At 47.2% G+C, this 20,601-nt stretch overlaps 1 protein-coding gene and 1 long non-coding RNA gene across 3 annotated transcripts in view; both read left to right on the top strand.

Annotated features, from left to right (window-relative positions):
* Positions 1–2,516: 2,516 nt before the first annotated feature.
* LOC142256633 (class I histocompatibility antigen, F10 alpha chain-like) overlaps positions 2,517–20,601 on the top strand; it is a 111,818-nt gene continuing 93,733 nt past the window's right edge. Inside the window, exons 1-3 of one of the 2 annotated variants that reach the window (XM_075328432.1) lie at positions 2,517–2,670; positions 8,105–8,164; positions 17,769–18,029. In XM_075328432.1, coding sequence (XP_075184547.1) covers positions 2,622–2,670; positions 8,105–8,164; positions 17,769–18,029 — 370 coding nt within the window. In that variant the 5' untranslated portion in view covers positions 2,517–2,621. The remainder of the gene's footprint in view (positions 2,671–8,104; positions 8,165–17,768; positions 18,030–20,601) is intronic. The other variant, XM_075328441.1, reaches the window with a different exon arrangement.
* Positions 9,126–10,057, top strand: LOC142256645 (uncharacterized). The gene is made up of 5 exons (XR_012727556.1): positions 9,126–9,194; positions 9,271–9,368; positions 9,448–9,529; positions 9,608–9,721; positions 9,976–10,057. It is a non-coding gene; the product is annotated as an uncharacterized LOC142256645 (long non-coding RNA).

The following is a 20,601-nucleotide window of genomic DNA, read 5'->3' as shown; positions in this document are numbered from 1 at the left end:
CTGGACTGGGGTCAAGGGGTGCTGCCTATTTGCTTAGGGGCAGCATCAGGGCCAGGTTGCTTGGGTGGGAGAGAGCGGAAGCCAACACCGTTAGTAACATTTAAGTAAGAGTACCTCCCGATGTGGGAAGATGTTATTATAATTGTAACCTGTTTTACCGTTTATCTTTTCTTTATTTGTGAAAATAAAACCGGTGATGGACGGGCAGGCCGCAGACAGTCTGCATTTTACTAAGGGGGAATGTGGCGCCCTGGACAAGCCAGGTCATCACTGGTACTACACCAACACACCCCACACTCCCGGTCAGGCACACCGAAGTCAGACAAAAACCCTTGTTGCCTTCCTCCAGGGGCTGATGTTCACACCAGGGGGTGGGCCAGGCGGTTGGTCCCGCCCACCGAGGAGTTCACAGTCCTGGAGGCGGGAAAAGCAGGCAGATCAGTTTGAGAGTGGAAAGTGGAAGGAAGGAAAGTGGCAGTTGAGCAGGCAGAAAGTGGTCCGGGTATGTGGCCTGGACAGATCAGCAAGGTTGGCAGACGGTGGTGACTGTCTGCAGGAGTGGCCTATTGGAGTTTACCGTAAGGACCGTGGACGGGCGGTGGCCCGGCGGTACCGGACCGGTATGCAAAGAGAAGCCAGCACCATCCGGCAGGGGCTTACGGACCCCGGCAAGGCTAGGAGTCGCCGTGAATTTGCCAAATCTGTTAGCGAAGGGAACCTCCTGGGTTTCCCAGCAGCCAAGTCCCGACAGAAGGCAACCGTCCAACCGAGAGAGGGAAACACAGTCACCGCAAAGGCTAAAGTTCCTAGGGCCAGAGCCTGCGGGCAAAAAGGGGCTCCTTCAGCGACCTTCAAGCTGGGGAGCGGGTTACCGGTGGGAACCCATTGGAACCGTTACACGACATAGGTGCAGGGAAAGGCAGTCACCATCAACCTGCCGGGAGAAACAACACCGCAGCCGTCTGTGGGACCCGTCCATCCAGCCGTGTGTTTTACCGAGAACTGTGTCTTCATCATTGGCTGAGTGAGTACCACCGTGCCATGCGGCACAGTGCTGTCCCCGCGACCCTGCACCTCACCAGGCCCTGTAACCCGCCTGCCATCCATCCCTACCCCCATCACCAGGCCCCGGGACAACCAACCCCCCTACCCACGGAGGGGAGAACTACCAGCCAGGCTGCTCCCTGTCATCGCTCCCGGGATCCCCGTCTAAAGTAGCGGTGGGGTCACCAATATCACCACAACCGTGGGTGGCGTCACGGACAATATCCAATCCCCACAATCAAAATCCTCACCCTTTTCACTCACGGGCGAGGAGCGCCGCTTGAGTCCCCGGGATCCGGCCCACCGCTCGAGCCACCACCGAGCAGCAGCAGCCGCAGCAGCAGCGGCCGGACTCGAGCAGTGGGAGAGCGCAGCGTCCCCTCCTCCGCTCGCGACACATGCGTTTTTGCAGCGTTTTCAACTGCAGCGTTTTAATGCCAAAATGCATGCGTTTTGATTTCAAAGCAAAATCTATGAGAAATAGGGATCTCTTGTGCACACCATGCTGTTCAAAACGCTGCGTTTAATTTGCATATTTTTGGGCAAAAACTCAGTGTTTAAAGAAGCAACATGTCAATTGTTTTTGCCATTTAAGCTGCGTTTTGATAACATTAGAGTCAATGAGAAGATGCAAAATGCATTCTACATCAAAATCCTAGCGTTTAACATGCTCTTTGGATGCAGAAAACACATGTTTTTGACAATTTAATTGCATTCGTTTTTGACATTATATTAAAGGCATGATATCTCCCTTTACACACACACATAGTCCGACAATTAAAATTAAGAAAAACATTAATTTAACGTTATTTTATACATAAATATTACCAAACATTTATCATTTTAATAAAATCAGCTATTTTGTTTATGATTATAATCTTGATATTTATCATTTTTTTTCAATTTTTTCATAGTGTTTGAATGTTAAAACTTTATTTAGCAGTGTATTTGTCATCAAAACGCATCTGACTTTAGGCAATGAAAAAGCATGTAAATCGCGGTAAAAACATAAGCGTATTTATAGCGTTTTTGTGGTCAAAAGCAAATTTGGCAAATACCATTTCTGCCAAAGGGTGCGTTTAGAACTGCAACTACCTCGACGCATCATGGGCACATAACCTGATGTTAACAAAACGCTGCCAAAATGGCAAAAACAATTGACATGTTGCTTCTTTAAACTCAGGTATTTTGACAAAACCTCTGCATCAAAAACGCAGCGTTTTTAACAGCATAAGGCGCACAAGAAATCCCTATTTCCCATAGACTTTGCATGCATTTTTGCATTAAAACGCTGCAGTTGAAAATGCTGCGGAAACGCATGAAAAACGCAAAGTGCGCACATGGCCTAAATCTCCAGCTTTCACTTTCTCGGCCTCTCTCCTCTCCAGCCTCCCTCTGCCCGGTAACTGCTGATCAGCTGGAGATTCCTTCTCCTATTGGAGGAGGCTGCACCTCCCGTCCAATCCGAGCTGAGCGCCGTCCTCGGTGCACAGTGCTGTGGTTCTGGTCTTTCCTGGGTCCCTCTTCTGTCTCCTCCTCGGGGTCCCCCATATATCGGGGGCAGGAGGAGGAGGAGGATGTTGCCCCTCATTGCGCTTCTCCTCCAGGTGTCTGCGGTGTGTTCAGGTGAGTCTGGAGCTGATCACTGATTTGGAGTGTTGGAGTAAACTGGAGAACCCAGAGGAAACCCATGCAAACACAGAGAACATACAGAGTACAGACTTTACAGATATTGTCATTGGTGGGATTTGAAAGCAAGACTGCAGTGCTAACCACTGAGCCAACGTACTTCCAATTATTACCTCTTATTTCTGTTGTGCTGTTATTGTAGTTTATGTATCAATGCGTTGCTCTCTATTATTATTATTTAATGGCCTTCATCTTGATCTCGAGCCATGGTGCACATAATGCAGAAATCCCATGGAGAAGCTGCACATGTGTGCTTCATCTTGAGAAGGAGATGTCACTATTTCTGGGGTCTCGGCCCCAGGTGTGATCACTGTGTGATGGGATCCAGGAGACCCCGATGTCTAATGTGACTATTGTGGAGAACATGGGGTATTTACTGAGCAAATGGTGACTAAAAAGAGTGACCAAAGCGTGCTGCAACTTTATTATGTGTTTATAAAGAAGGAGAAGGTTGAACTACATGGACCTAGGTCTTTTTTGAACCTATGTAACTATGTAAAAGGAGCGCAGCCGAGAGCAGACGTAACGTGTGAAATGTTATATAAATAGCTCCATTCTGTGTCTGTCCATCAGCCACGAGGGGTCAGGAGAGATATACCGTATTTCTTTTTCGCTCCTAATTGGGAGACCCAGACAATTGGGTGTATAGCTACTGCCTCCGGAGGCCGCACAAAGTACTACACTTAAAAGTGTAAGGCCCCTCCCCTTCTGGCTATACACCCCCCCGTGGGAGCACGGGTCCCTCAGTTTTTGCTTTGTGCGAAGGAGGTCAGACACGCACAGCACAGCTCCACAGATTAGTCAGCAGCAGCTGCTGACTATGTCGGATGGAAGAAAAGAGGGCCCATACAGGGCCCCCAGCATGCTCCCTTCTCACCCCACTTTCTGTCGGTGGTGCTTGTTAAGGTTGAGGTACCCATTGCGGGTACGGAGGCTGGAGCCCACATGCTGATTCCTTCCCCATCCCCATTGGGGCTCTGGGCGAAGTGGGATTTTACCGGTCTCCAGGCACTGAGACCGTGCTCCATCCGCAGCCCCTGGAGAAGCCGCTGGATATGGAGCTGAGTATCGTCAGGGACATGGCCCTGCTCCGTCAAGGTACTCTGTGTCCCCGTGCATACGCGCGCACACCGCAGCATTGCTGGGTGTGTTAGTGCGCCGGGGACAACAGCGCTGCTGCGCTTGTGCCATTTCCTCACTTCAGCTTAGCTGAGTGGGTAGACTCAGGGAGAACGGTCGCGCCGGCCGCTGGGACTGCGACGCGGCTGGGACTTGTGGTGCGCCGGGGACTTCCGCGCTGGCCGTGCATATATCACGGCCGCGCTTATTACTACAGTCCCCGGCTTTTGCGGCCTAGTTCGTTCGTTCCCGCCTCCGCACCTGCCAGTCAGGAGGAGGGCGGGACGCTGTACAGAGCATCAGCGCTGAGGGCTGGAGTCGTTTTTACATACTCCAGCCCTCACACCAGGCACAGTAGGACGCAGTTTCCCGCTCTTTGTTTGTGGCACGCCCACGGTCCGCCCCTCTTCACAGAACGCCGGCAGCCATTCCTGCCTGCACGCTGAGCTGCAGAGGGGAGACGGGGAGACCCAGACACGGGATTCTACGGCCTCATACCCGCTGTTCAGCGGGCGGTAAGCAGCCCTCAAGGGCTCACCCCCACTTGTGCCGTTTGTATACTGAGTATTTTGTGTTTGCAAATACTTTGTACTGTACGGTCGCTGGTGATTCTCGGCTATATACCCTCCTAGATTACAAGGAGGCAACAGCATGTCGTCCGCAAAACGCAAGGGTGCCAAGGCACAGACATTATATGCTGCCTGTACCGCATGTGGGGCTGCTCTACCGGCAGGTTCCACTGACCCCCATTGTGTGCAGTGCTCGGCCCCTGTGCAACTTGCACAGCCGGGGCCTCTGCTGGACGTGACCCAGGGTGTACCACCTGTGAATGCTGTCCAGGTGACAGGAACGGAGTTTGCAGCTTTTGCTGACAGATTGTCTATGACCATGTCAAAGATTCTTGAAACATTGCAGTCTAGACCAGTAACTCAGACCATGGACACTGTGGCATCATTGCTCCCTGGTCCCCCTCAGCTGGAACACTTCCAAGCTCCGGGGGTGTCACAGGCACCCCAGGGTGACGATTCTGACTCGGACGACAGTCCCAGACAACCTAAGCGGGCTCGTTATGAGGGGCCCTCAACTTCGTCTCACTGGTCAGGATCCCAGCGGGAAGAATCTATGGGTGATGAGGCGGATGTAACTGATCAAGATTCTGATCCTGGGTCCGCTCTCAATCTGGATACACCGGATGGTGACGCCATAGTGAATGATCTTATAGCGTCCATCAATAGGATGTTAGATATTTCTCCGCCAGCTCCTACTGAGGAGGAGGCAGCTTCACAGCAGGAGAAATTCCATTTCAGATATCCCAAGCGTAAATTAAGCACTTTTCTGGACCACGCTGACTTTAGAGATGCAATCCAGAAACACCACGCTTATCCTGAGAAGCGGTTTTCTAAACGGCTTAAAGATACACGCTATCCTTTTCCCCCTGACGTGGTCAAGGGTTGGACCCAGTGTCCCAAGGTGGACCCTCCAATCTCCAGGCTTGCAGCTAGATCCTTAGTTGCAGTAGAAGATGGAGCGGCACTTAAAGATGCCACTGACAGGCAGATGGAGCTCTGGCTGAAATCCATCTATGAAGCTATTGGAGCGTCATTGGCGCCAGCTTTCGCAGCCGTATGTTAACTAAAAATATATGGTGTGCACTCAGTTATTGGAAAATTTTGAGGTGCTAGTGAGTGGACCGGGGTCCAGACTATCATGTACAATATAGACACTGCACTCTCTATTCAAAGAACGAGGTATATAAAGACCAACAAAGTAGTTTTAGTTCAAAAGGTTTTTTGTTTTTTTATTTTTATATTTTCAATGCTATAAGGTAATAAAAGTGATTATAATACATATGGTGGGACGTTTCGGCCATAACACTGGCCTTCTTCACGCCGTATTACACTGGAAAGAGGGTAAAAACAAGACAAAATCAATATACATGAAAAAAAGAGGGAAAATAAAAGAAAGGGGTTTTTTTACATATAATTACATATATACATTTTTTGCCCCACACCCAATTGGGATGCCTTTTCCTTGGAAAAGGATATTCAGAGGTTCTACAGATCCATTAGACTTAAAACTCACTTTGGCACTAATTCCTTACAAGTTAAGAACCCACCAGCACCACCTAATGAAACCAATATTAGAACACTGGGTCTGTTTAATCCTAGTTCCTTTATGCCACCCAAAACCAACCATGCAGTAGAAACCTTTATATCACTGGTCGACCGCGATATCAAAGACAATATCCATGAACACAAACTGGGTTTTTACCCGACACATAGCAATATCAGTAAATCTGAAAAGATGGCTATCACAACATTGAGGAACAATAAAATGATAACCCTGAAGCCGGCTGATAAAGGAGGGGCTATTGTGATTCTGAATACACATGACTACATAAATGAAGTGAAACGCCAACTTGATGATACTTCCACCTACAAAAAGATACCATTCGATCCGGTTTTCAGAATCCAACATAAAATTCAGAATTTGCTAACCATTTATCAAGACAAAGGCATTATTGATTCCTCTACTCGCTCCTTCCTAACTAAAACACATCCCATAACTCCTGTTTTTTATGTACTACCCAAAATACATAAGTCACTCACCAATCCCCCCGGCCGACCTATCGTAGCATCCACTGAGTCCATCCTCTCTCCCCTTTCCATCTACCTCGAAAAAATTCTTACCCCTCTGACCAAAAAGACCAGGTCCTATATATTGGATACGAATAGTTTTCTCCAAAAAATCAAAAACTTAGGTTCAATATCCCCCAACAACCTCCTCTGTACATGGGACGTTGCAAGCCTTTATACTTCTATCTCACATGTTAAAGGTATCAAGGCCACCAAAATGGCATTGGACAACACTAACTTTGAACAGGGCACAGTTGATTTCATCATGGCTCTTTTAGAACTGGTCCTGAATGAGAATTATTTTCTATTTAAGGATGATTTCTATATCCAATGCCACGGGACCGCGATGGGATCTAATGTAGCCCCGGCGTATGCAAACCTCTTCATGGACTTTTTTGAAAATCGATACATTTATTCTTATCCTTCATTCGATGAACTGGCCCTTCTCTGGGTCCGTTACATCGATGATGTATTCTGCATCTGGCAGGGTGACATTACAAGCTTACTAAACTTTGATAAATATATCAATAGTGTATGGCCGGAGATTAAATTCACACTGAATTACCATCCAAAGGAAATTAACTTTCTTGACACATATATAAGAAAAGATGACATCGGTGTTCTATCCACTGACCTATACCGCAAGCCCACGGACCGTAATTGCATGCTCCTGTACAACAGCTGCCACCCAAAATCCATTAAAAATAGCTTGCCGAGGTCGCAATTCAAAAGGATTACCCGTATAGTCTCAGATGATACCATCAGAGAACAGAGACTAGAAGAAATGACTGAGAGGTTCCTGACACGGAACTACCCCGAGACCCTACTTAGAGCAGAGAAGGAAAGGGCACTTCTTCCTACTCCCTTGAGGGAGGAGACAATCAAGTATGACAGGATCCCATTTGTACATACATATCACCCCTCCATGCCCCTAGTATACAATATAATCCATCGACATTGGCCACTGCTTAAAAAGGCGTACCCAGATATAGGATCATTCATTCTTCCTCCACTAATGTGCAAAAGGAGACCACCTAACATAAAAGACTCACTGGTTAAAGCAGATGTGGGTAGTGATAAATTCAATACCCAAACACTTCTGGCGCCTAAACGTACTGGCACCTTTCCGTGCCTCAGTTGTGCCTCTTGCTCAAACGTCATCAAGGGTGACCACTTTGTACACCCCAGGTCCGGCAAAAGCTTCCAGATCAAAGAACATTTTACATGCGAAAGCAACTTTGTGATATATCTAATCAAATGTCCCTGTGGTTTGCTATATGTCGGCGAGACCACACAGCATGTAGGTGACAGAATTGCCAGCCACAAATCCACGATTAGATGTGGGAAAGTATGGCTTCCCATCCCCTCTCATTTTCATGAGGCCAGGCACAATGTGGCGCAATTACGGTTCCAGGTTATTGATAGAGTGCTCAGACCTAGACGTGGCGGTAACCACATAGAGCTTCTGAAAAAACGGGAAAGTTTCTGGATTTATAAACTCGAAACTCTAGCACCCAAAGGGCTCAATAGAGAAATAGATTGGCCCACTTAAAGTGTATACATCTATAAAACGTTGTCTATGACATAACTAAGTGCTGATTACTTATTTTTTACAGAAAACCTAAGAAAAACCTCTACTACCATTTCTGTCTTCACTGCGCACTCTCTATTAGATGGTAATGTATAGATTAACACCAAAATAGATTTTTATAGACACTGTACTGTCCTTGCACTACGTAGCATATTGGGACCCTTTTACTTTGTGTATTAACCTTTTGCTTCTAGGTTTTATGGAGTACGCATAAACGATACTATGATGTCATATTTCCCATGCTAGGTTTTGCCTATGTCTGTGTTTCTATTCACAGCGTATATATTCCTTGTGTTCCAATTACTATTGTATATGTGCCGTACATAACTCAATACAGACACTTGCCCCTGTACTATGCCTGCCTTCTCCTATTCCTCTCTTAGCCTGTAACCTCTTACCAGTTGAATACACAAAAACATCTACATAGAAGGAATAAGCGTCTTCCCAGTACGATTATCTCACTAAGTACAGAAAATTGCTAACTGCGCAGGTGCCGGCTCCCCTAATACATACCTAACGGTACCGTAATTGCACTAACACGAGCGCACTACGCTACTGCGCATGCGCCGGCGTCTGACGTGACTTCCGGTTTTCGGAAGTAAATAGCCGGCATACACAGTCCCCATTTGCAGCAGCCACAGTCTGGGAAGACGGCCTTCTAAGGTAGGACGCAACATCACAACCCCTCCAACCGGACCACTTTCTTTACCATTGTCTTGCATTCCACTAATCCGACTTTCCATCCCATAGAGGGACACCTTAAACTGCCCTGCACACATCTCCTGCTTAAGGATCACACAGGTAATGTGCTTTAAGTCAAAACTGCTTCAGTATATCAGGATTTACATGTCCCAGTACCTGTATCCAACCCTGTTGCGTATTACCTCTTCCAGATAATAGAAAGTGTATTTCTGCATACTCTCTTTCTCTACAAGTGGTGGATTATATCCTGAACGGCTCAAAGGTATAATATCCCCATTTTCTACACTAGTGGCATTTAGTGCATTGGTTCATTCTGAATCAGCTCTGTCCATTTTGTCTTATAGGAATTACACATTGCAAAGACCTTTTCAGTGCATGTCTTTAGCTTTATTTCACATGTGGAGTCCAATAAGGTACCACCTGTTCTTTGTTAACCTTCTACTATAGTTACAATGCACTTCCTAACAGCTTATGTTCCCTGCCTTACAGGACATAAAATGTGAGCCCGTATCTGAAAATACTAAATTCAGACTAGGTCCCTACACTATTCCAATAAATACTGAATTAAGGTTGCGCATTATTACAAGGTAATTGGTCAAAACACCTTTGGCATTAAACTGAGAATCTATCTGTTTAAACCACATTGACTCTTTTCCTATGTTTCAGAAACCATAAGTTAAAATGCTCTGCTGATGCACTCACTAGACCTTTTCAGAACAAACATACCCTGAGACACCTTATCCACCAGGTATGCTCACCTGGGTATACTTACCTTAGTCAGGTGTTCCATCTACTCCAATCTCACCCTATCTACCTTTATTTGCAGGAATTTTCTTCTGTGACCAATAGAAAAATAATACCTAGGGTGTCCCCCTACTCTATACTTCTCTGTACACACTCCCTGCATCTATTGGAACCAATTTCCCCCACTTCTTTGGAGGTAGGTGCTTTATTGCCACCTTCACTACTGTTGCTATTATCCTTTCTTTTTCTAATACATCTATGGTAACTTACTGTATAGAGTTGCATAATATACGTCCAAGGAACTAATATTGACATGGATTAAGATTCCTTACTATTAAGCAACTACCAAAAAATGTATATATGTAATTATATGTAAAAAAACCCCTTTCTTTTATTTTCCCTCTTTTTTTCATGTATATTGATTTTGTCTTGTTTTTACCCTCTTTCCAGTGTAATACGGCGTGAAGAAGGCCAGTGTTATGGCCGAAACGTCCCACCATATGTATTATAATCACTTTTATTACCTTATAGCATTGAAAATATAAAAATAAAAAAACAAAAAACCTTTTGAACTAAAACTACTTTGTTGGTCTTTATATACCTCGTTCTTTGAATAGAGAGTGCAGTGTCTATATTGTACTTCGCAGCCGTATGGGCACTCCAAGCTATTTCAGCTGGGCTTATACAAGTCGACTCGGTCACACGTACATCTGCCCCGCAGGTGGCACCATTGACCTCTCAAATGTCTGCATTCGCGTCTTACGCGATTAATGCTGTCCTGGACTCTACGAGCCGTACGGCGGTGGCGTCAGCCAACTCCGTGGTTTTGCGCAGAGCCCTGTGGTTGAGAGAATGGAAAGCAGATTCTGCTTCCAAGAAGTGCTTAACCAGTTTGCCCTTTTCTCGTGACCGATTGTTTGGGGAGCGTTTGGATGAAATCATTAAACACTCCAAGGGTAAGGACTCATCCTTACCTCAACACAGACAAAACAAGCCCCAACAAAGGAGGGGTCAGTCTGGTTTTCGGTCCTTTCGAGGCTCAGGCAGGTCCCAATTCTCCTCGTCCAAGAGGACTCAAAAGGATCAGAGGGGCTCAGATTCTTGGCGGACGCAGTCACGCCCAAAAAAGACAGCAGGAAGAACCGTTACCAAGACGGCTTCCTCATGACTTTCAGCCTCCTCTCTCCGCATCCTCGGTCGGTGGCAGGCTCTCCCGCTTTGGCGGCATTTGGCTGTCACAGGTCAAAGACCGTTGGGTGAGGGACATTCTGTCTCACGGGTACAGGATAGAGTTCAGCTCTCGTCCTCCAACTCGTTTCTTCAGAACTTCCCCACCGCCCGACCGAGCCGATGCTCTGCTGCAGGCGGTGGCCGCTCTAAAGGCGGAAGGAGTGGTGACTTCCGTTCCTCTTCAGGAACAAGGTCACGGTTTTTACTCCAATCTGTTTGTGGTGCCAAAGAAGGACGGGTCCTTTCGGCCCGTCCTGGATCTAAAGTTGCTCAACAAACACGTAAAAACCAGGAGGTTCCGGATGGAATCTCTCCGCTCCGTCATAGCCTCAATGTCTCAAGGAGATTTCTTAGCATCAATAGACATCAAAGATGCTTATCTTCACGTATCTTCACGTGATTGCGCCAGAGCATCAGCGTTTTCTACGCTTCGTTATAGAAAGCGAACACCTGCAGTTGGTAGCGTTACCTTTCGGGCTGGCAACAGCCCCTCGGGTCTTCACCAAGGTCATGGCAGCAGTAGTAGCTGTCTTGCACGCGCAGGGTCACTCCGTGATCCCGTATTTGGACGATCTACTTATAAAGGCACCCTCTCAAGAGGCATGCCAACACAGTCTGAACGTGGCACTGAAGACTCTCCAGAGTTTCGGGTGGATTATCAACTTTTCAAAGTCAAATCTAACCCCGACCCAATCACTAACATATCTTGGCATGGAGTTTCATACTCTCTCAGCGATAGTGAAGCTTCCACTGGACAAGCAGTGCTCTCTGCAGACAGGGGTGCAATCTCTCCTGCAGAACCAGTCCCACTCCTTGAGGCGCCTCATGCATTTCCTAGGGAAGATGGTGGCAGCAATGGAAGCAGTCCCTTTCGCGCAGTTTCATCTGCGCCCTCTACAATGGGACATTCTCCGCCAATGGGACGGGAAGTCGACGTCCCTCGACAGGGATGTCTCCCTCTCTCAGGCAACCAAGGACTCTCTCCGATGGTGGCTTCTTCCCACCTCATTGTCAAAAGGAAAGTCGTTCCTACCCCCATCCTGGGCGGTGGTCACGACAGATGCGAGCCTATCAGGGTGGGGAGCAGTGTTTCTTCACCACAGGGCTCAGGGTACGTGGACTCAGAGAGAGTCCACCCTTCAGATCAATGTTCTGGAAATCAGAGCAGTCTATCTTGCTCTGCGAGCCTTCCAACAGTGGCTGGAGGGCAAGCAGATCCGGATTCAGTCGGACAATTCCACAGCGGTGGCGTACATCAACCACCAAGGGGGAACACGCAGTCGACAAGCCTTTCAAAAAGTCCGGCGGATTCTGACGTGGGTGGAAAACACAGCATCCACCATATCCGCAGTTCACATCCCAGGCGTGGAAAACTGGGAAGCAGACTTTCTCAGTCGCCAGGGCATGGACGCAGGGGAATGGTCCCTTCACCCGGACGTGTTTCAGGAGATCTGTCGCCGCTGGGGGATGCCGGACGTCGACCTGATCGCGTCACGGCACAACAACAAGGTCCCGGTTTTCATGGCACGGTCTCACGATCACCGAGCTCTGGCGGCAGACGCCTTAGTTCAGGATTGGTCGCAGTTCCGACTACCTTATGTGTTCCCACCTCTGGCATTGTTGCCCAGAGTGCTCCGCAAAATCAGGTCCGACTGCCGTTGCGCCATTCTCGTCGCTCCAGACTGGCCAAGGAGGTCGTGGTACCCGGATCTGTGGCATCTCACGGTAGGACAACCGTGGGCGCTACCAGTCCATCCAGACTTGCTGTCTCAAGGGCCGTTTTTCCATCTGAATTCTGCGGCCCTGAACCTGACTGTGTGGCCATTGAGTCCTGGATCCTAGGGACCTCAGGTTTATCTCATGATGTTGTTGCCACCATGAGACAGGCTAGGAAACCATCCTCCGCCAAGATCTACCACAGAACGTGGAAGATATTCTTATCTTGGTGCTCTGCTCAGGGAGTTTCTCCCTGGCCATTTGCATTGCCTATTTTTCTTTCCTTCCTGCAGTCTGGGTTGGAAAAAGGTTTGTCGCTTAGCTCCCTTAAAGGACAAGTCTCTGCGCTATCCGTATTCTTTCAGAAGCGCCTGGCGCGACTTCCTAAGGTACGCACGTTCCTGCAAGGGGTTTGTCATATCATTCCCCCTTACAAGCGGCCATTGGAACCCTGGGATCTGAACAAGGTTCTGATTGCTCTCCAGAAGCCACCTTTCGAGCCCATGAAGGAGATTTCCTTTTCTCGGCTTTCACAGAAAGTGGCTTTTCTGGTGGCGGTCACGTCTCTTCGGAGAGTGTCAGAGCTGGCGGCGTTATCTTGCAAATCTCCCTTCCTGGTGTTTCACCAAGACAGGGTAGTACTGCGTCCAATTCCAGAGTTTCTCCCCAAGGTGGTATCTTCCTTTCATCTCAATCAGGATATCACTTTACCATCTTTGTGTCCGCATCCAGTTCACCAATTTGAAAAGGGTTTGCATCTGTTGGACCTGGTGAGAGCACTCAGGATCTACATTTCCCGCACGGCGTCTCTGCGCCGTTCGGATGCACTCTTTATCCTGGTCGCTGGTCAGCATAAAGGGTCGCAAGCTTCCAAATCCACCCTTGCGCGGTGGATCAAGGAACCAATTCTTCACGCCTACCGTTCTGCTGGGCTTCCGACTCCTTCTGGACTGAAGGCCCATTCTACCAGAGCCGTGGGTGCGTCCTGGGCATTACGGCATCAGGCTACGGCTCAGCAGGTGTGCCAGGCGGCTACCTGGTCGAGTCTGCACACTTTCACCAAGCATTATCAGGTGCATACCTACGCTTCGGCGGATGCCAGCCTAGGTAGACAAGTCCTGCAGGCGGCGGTGGCCCACCTGTAAGAAAGGGCTGCCTGACAGCCCGATCGTGAGGTATTATTTTACCCACCCAGGGACTGCTTTTGGACGTCCCAATTGTCTGGGTCTCCCAATTAGGAGCGAAAAAGAAGAAGGGAATTTTGTTTACTTACCGTAAATTCCTTTTCTTCTAGCTCCAATTGGGAGACCCAGCACCCGCCCTGTTTTTCTGAGGGTATTTGTTTTTCGGGTGCACATGTTGTTCATGTTAATAACTTACGTTCTCCGATATTGTTTATCGGATTGAATTTGTTTTTGAAACAGTTATTGGCTTTCCTCCTTCTTGCTTTTGCACTAAAACTGAAGGACCCGTGCTCCCACGGGGGGGTGTATAGCCAGAAGGGGAGGGGCCTTACACTTTTAAGTGTAGTACTTTGTGCGGCCTCCGGAGGCAGTAGCTATACACCCAATTGTCTGGGTCTCCCAATTGGAGCTAGAAGAAAAGGAATTTACGGTAAGTAAACAAAATTCCCTTCTTTTCGGACCATAAGACGCACTTTTTTCCCCCCAAATGTTGGGGGAAAGTGGGGGGTGCGTCTTATGGTCTGAATGTGGCTGCGGGGAATGAGGGTGCTGCGGTACAGTGGGTCATCGGGGGCACAAGCAGGCTGTAGCAGTCTGCCGTGACCACGTGGACCCGCTCATTTAATATGCACGCCCATCCCCCGCCCATCATCCCTCAGCGCTGAAGCAGGCACTGACAGGTGGGCGGGATGATGGGCGGGGGATAAACAGCCGGCCCGCATGATCACCCCTGGCAACTACGGCCTGGAGTGATCATGTGCGGCTGTATTCACTGCCCCCCGTGCATCATAATCAGCGCGGGGAGCAGTGAATCAGTGTACAGTACTCACCGTTCCCCTGCAGCATCGCTCGTCCTCCCGTCTGTGTCAGCGGCAGCGCCGCTGAGTGGAGCCATCCCCGTTACCTTGCTGTATCGCGATCATCTCCTGTGTCTGTGCCGTCGGCTGGGTGGAGACTAGCGGCGCGCACAGCGATGACGTCATTGCTGTGCGCACGTGTCCACACGCAACCGTCTGCCCGGCACAGACACAGGAGATGATCGCGATACAGCAGGGTAACGGGGACAGCTCCTCTCAGCGGCGCTGCCGCTGACACAGACGGGAGGACAAGCGATGCTGCAGGAGAACGGGGACGGCACCACTCAGCGGCGCTGCCGCTGACACAGACCGGAGGACGAGCGATGCTGTAGGGAGTGAGGTGAGCTGAGGTGAGTATGAACGTTTATTTTTTTTATGTGCCACAGGATGCGGCCTTACACCAGGATGGGGGTATAATATGAGTAGGATGGGGTCATCTGAGCAGGATGGGGTCATCTGAGCAGGATGGGGTCATCTGAGCAGGATGGGGTCATCTGAGCTGGATGGGGTCATCTGAGCAGGATGGGGTCATCTGAGCAGGAAGGGGTCATCTGAGCTGGATGGGGTCATCTGAGCAGGATGGGGTCATCTGAGCAGGATGGGGTCATCTGAGCAGGACGGGTTCATCTGAGCTGGATGGGGTCATCTGAGCTGGATGGGGTCATCTGAGCAAGATGGGGTCATCTGAGCAGGATGGGGTCATATCAGCAGGATGGGGTCATATCAGCAGGATGGGGGCATATGCCATGATGGGTTATATAGCAGGATGCGGTTATATGCCAGTATATAGCAGGATGCGGCCATATGCCAGGATGACGGTATATAGCAGGATGAGGGACATATACTGTATATACAAGGCAGGAGGATCATTACCAGGATGCAGCACCTTAGTAGAGAATTTGGGGACATTACCCCCATAACAGTGTAGGCAGCAGATCCTAGCCCCATAACAGTGTGTCATGACCACATTTTTTGCTTAAAATTTTATTTTCCTATTTTCCTCCTCTAAAACCAGGGTGCGTCTTATAGTCCGGTGCGTCTTATAGTCCGAAAAATACTGTAATGCTACGTGCGCACGCTGCAGAAAATTTGTTCATAACAAAACTGCAGCTTTTCCAGGAAATGACAAAAAAACTGCATGTATTTTTGGTGTGAATGACAAAGAATGACATTCTGCAGTTTTATTCTCAACCCAAAACTACAAGCATAAAAAAAAGCAATGTCCGCACATTTATGAATTCTCATAGGCTTTGCTTTGCGAGGGAAAGACATATAGTTTTGGGCAACAAACTGCATTAGAAAATGCTGCAAAAAACACAGTAAGGACTGTTTCACACATCAGTGAAAAGCACTGACGTTTTTCACTGACGTGTAAAAAACACATATGTCCCTCAGTGTTCCGTGATTCACGGCACACGTGGGTTGTCCATGTGCAATCTGTGATACGTGATCCATACTCCGTGATTGCACATGGAGATAAACTCATCTGTCCCCGCTCCTGCTGTCTGTGGTGCTGAAGAGTCCCGCGATGCTGCATCCGGCTGCCGCTATCTCACCTCTGCAGCTACTTCCGGGTCGGCTGTGTCGTGCATTCATGAATATGCATGACAGTAATGAGCCGGCCAGGAAGCTACAAAGAGCAGCAGCTGAACAGAGCGTCTCTGGAAAAGATGAGATGCTTTTTATTTTCAATTTACTTTTTTTTCTGGTACGTGTTTCATGGATCACACCATAGTGTGGTCAGTGGGACATCAGTGATGCCAGAAAAAAACAGACATGTCTCCGTGCGGAAATCACGGACACGCGTGTACGCCGCACAGAGACACGGTCAATGAAAAATCATTAATGTGTGAGCAGACGCATTGATTATAATAGGTCTGCGTATGCCTTTGATTCTGTTATGTATAAAAACTAGCACATACGTACCAGAATCACTGACATCTGAAACAGGCCTAACCGGCGTAACAAGCTACCAAATATCCCACATGTGCTATATTCTCTACCAGTTACCATCATGTATGTGATAAGACTGATGATAAATCTCCATGGATGGATCACACGTCACCCCCCCCGCTGTGTCCTCCCCACATCTCATCACATCGCTCACCGCTGTCCACAAAGTACACGACCTCATGATGGCGCAGGACAAGGATTTCCTTCAGAAGGAACAGGCAGGGACAGATCAACAAAATCAGCGCCAGGTTTCTTTTAAATATTGTACAACTGCATTACCACAAACAGCCAATAGAAAAAAGGGGAATAAAAGAGGTTCTGCAGCAGCTGAGGACTGTAAATTATAATATATTCCCTCCTGTAAATGACTAATCGTAGTATTATGTAGAATGTCTAGTGCACAGTGCGGGGCACCTGCTGCAGGTCTTCTCTATGGAGCGCGGTGGAAAGTTACTTGTGAGACAGATGAAGTGGCCGCGGTTAAGACCGCGGCTGAGTTCCCATAGTCTGCGCCAACAAAATCTCCACGCTCAGATTTTATGCAAGGGTACATTTCTTTACTGGTAAACATCTCAATGACACACGCAGCTGGCTTAGCAGCACACATAACCAGAGTTTGCTATCCGGGTTTTTAACTTCAGACACACGGCGCAGAACACAAAAAAACAGCAATGATAAACAAGAATTCTGTCCCTGACTTGCCCTATAGGTTATATTACCAGTCCAAAACACAAGGAGGGAGGGCTCCCACGTAGCAGGCCTGGACTCCGTGTAAACAGCGGCAACTCCAAGGGAGAGAGATGGGAAGATCTTCAGCCCTCTCAACAGAGGACTAGCTTACAGTCTCTTGGTATGAAGGAAGGAGACTGTCCGGAGGTCCCTTGAGTCCAGTATCACGTCTGCAGCAGTTCTGGCAATCCCTCACACTTTAGCGATGAGGGCAGTCCGAGGCAGGTCTGCTCAGGTCCAGCTCCAGAAACTCAGTGTCCTTTTTCCCGCACTTTTTCTTCCTGTACAACAAGTGCCTGTGGGAGGGGATGAGATTTTACAGCGTTCACCTCTCGAGCAATTTCAGCACTTGTCCACAAGGTGGCCGCACCATCCTGTATAATGTCAGTCTCCATGTCCTTTTTAATCACAAAACAGTCAGAGCTGCTCGCCTCGTTACACAAGAACAATATGAAATGTAGAGAAATGTGACCTGCTGCTCCACATACATGACCTGAGCTGTCACCTCCTTGCTGTACATTCTGTACATGGGTCCTGTATATGTGATATGTAACGCTCTGTATGTCTCTTTCAGACGGTCACTCTCTGCGATATTATTACACGGTGGTCTCAGCTCCGGGGTCTGGGCTGCCTGAATACTCTGCAGTCGGATATGTGGATGATCGGGAGATTGTGAATTATAACTCAGACAGCGGAAGATACCGACCCAAGGTCCAGTGGATGGAGAAAGTGGAGGATGGATACTGGGAGAAAGAGACACAGAAAGAGAAAGGGAATGAGGCGGCAATGAGATATAATGTGAGGATAGCGATGAGCCGATTCAACCAGAGCAGAGGTGAGAGACAAATATCATAATATAGTAATAATTATAATAATAAAAAAAAATATTTATTCATTTATATATACTGTATATACAAATATACTATATACAATATATACTACACTATATATACACTACACTGTATACATGATATACACACAGTACACTGCATACACTAATATACTGTATACACTAATACACAATATACACAATGTACACTACATACACACTACAATTGTCAAGGGAGGAATTTGGGTGAAGACTGCTAATGGAATATTCGTTTGGAATAATCAGAGATGGTGCCGTATTAGCTGTATACCAGTGCCGATATACAGTGCCTACAAGTAGTATTCAACCCCCTGCAGATTTAGCAGGTTTGATAAGATGCAAATTAGTTAGAGCCTGCAAACTTCAAACAAGAGCAGGATTTATTAACAGATGCATAAATCTTACAAACCAACAAGTTATGTTGCTCAGTTAAATTTTAATAAATTTTCAACATAAAAGTGTGGGTCAATTATTATTCAACCCCTAGGTTTAATATTTTGTGGAATAACCCTTGTTTGCAATTACAGCTAATAATCGTCTTTTATAAGACCTGATCAGGCCGGCACAGGTCTCTGGAGTTATCTTGGCCCACTCCTCCATGCAGATCTTCTCCAAGTTATCTAGGTTCTTTGGGTGTCTCATGTGGACTTTAATCTTGAGCTCCTTCCACAAGTTTTCAATTGGGTTAAGGTCAGGAGACTGACTAGGCCACTGCAACACCTTGATTTTTTCCCTCTTGAACCAGGCCTTGGTTTTCTTGGCTGTGTTCTTTGGGTCATTGTCTTGTTGGAAGATGAAATGACGATCCATCTTAAGATCCTTGATGGAGGAGCGGAGGTTCTTGGCCAAAATCTCCAGGTAGGCCGTGCTATCCATCTTCCCATGGATGCGGACCAGATGGCCAGGCCCCTTGGCTGAGAAACAGCCCCACAGCATGATGCTGCCACCACCATGCTTGATTGTAGGGATGGTATTCTTGGGGTCGTATGCAGTGCCATCCAGTCTCCAAACGTCACGTGTGTGGTTGGCACCAAAGATCTCGATCTTGGTCTCATCAGACCAGAGAACCTTGAACCAGTCTGTCTCAGAGTCCTCCAAGTGATCATGAGCAAACTGTAGACGAGCCTTGACATGACGCTTTGAAAGTAAAGGTACCTTACGGGCTCGTCTGGAACGAAGACCATTGCGGTGGAGTACGTTACTTATGGTATTGACTGAAACCAATGTCCCCACTGTCATGAGATCTTCCCAGAGCTCCTTCCTAGTTGTCCTTGGGTTAGCCTTGACTCTTCGGACAAGCCTGGCCTCGGCACGGGTGGAAACTTTCAAAGGCTGTCCAGGCCGTGGAAGGCTAACAGTAGTTCCATAAGCCTTCCACTTCCGGATGATGCTCCCAACAGTGGAGACAGGTAGGCCCAACTCCTTGGAAAGGGTTTTTTACCCCTTGCCAGCCTTGTCACCCTCCACGATCTTGTCTCTGATGGCCTTGGAATGCTCCTTTGTCTTTCCCATGTTGACCAAGTATGAGTGCTGTTCACAAGTTTGGGGAGGGTCTTAATTAGTCAGAAAAGGCTGGAAAAAGAGATAATTAATCCAAACATGTGAAGCTCATTGTTCTTTGTGCCTGAAATACTTCTTAATACTTTAGGGGAAAAAAACAGAATTCTTGTGGTTTGAGGGGTTGAATAATAAATGACCCTCTGAATAAACTTTTCACAATTTAAAAAAAAAAAAAAAAAAAAAAGAAATAACATTCTTTTTTGCTGCAGTGCATTTCACACTTCCAGGCTAATCTACAGTCTAAATGTCACAATGCCAAGTTAATTCCGAATGTGTAAACCTGCTAAATCTGCAGGGGGTTGAATACTACTTGCATGCACTGTATCAATGTATCAGACAATGAACACACAGACATGCTCTCCTTGAGCCAGCGTCATCAACTGACTCGTGTATTTGATAGATCCAATTATACAGAAAAGCTACTTCGGCCTTGAAGCTAAACAGGGAGTACTTTTACTCCTTAATTTTTCACAGCGCAGTTTGTTTCTTGTACATTCTTTCTGTGTGAACATTACTGATAACACTTTTGCAGCTTCACATTTTGGCTTCATTATCTTTGGTTAACTCCTTCATGACTATACAACTTTGAATTATACTATGGGTCTATGCGATGGCTACATAGACAGACAGATTATTATGCAACTACATCTATATTTTGATTATTTATATACACAGATATTCTTATTACGTTTAAATATACAAGCTATAGCTCAGTCGACCTCCACAGTCCCCCCTTAATAAAACATCTGTAAATGTTGTCAACTTCAAATTTTAAAATTTTCCCCATTTAGATATATTTTATTATTTGGGACTTTAATTATATCTATATATATATACAGTCATGGCCAAAAGTTTTGAGAATGCTACAAATATTAATTTTTACAAAGTCTACTGCTTAAGTTTTTCTAATGGCAATTTGCATATACTCCAGAATGTCATAAAGAGTGATCAGCTTAACAGCAATTACTTGCAAAGTCAA

Source organism: Anomaloglossus baeobatrachus, chromosome 1 (genome assembly GCF_048569485.1).
Source record: "Anomaloglossus baeobatrachus isolate aAnoBae1 chromosome 1, aAnoBae1.hap1, whole genome shotgun sequence".
NCBI lineage: Eukaryota > Metazoa > Chordata > Amphibia > Anura > Aromobatidae > Anomaloglossus > Anomaloglossus baeobatrachus.
The sequence above is the reverse complement of the archived record's forward strand: the minus strand, read 5'-3'. Positions and strand labels throughout refer to the sequence as shown.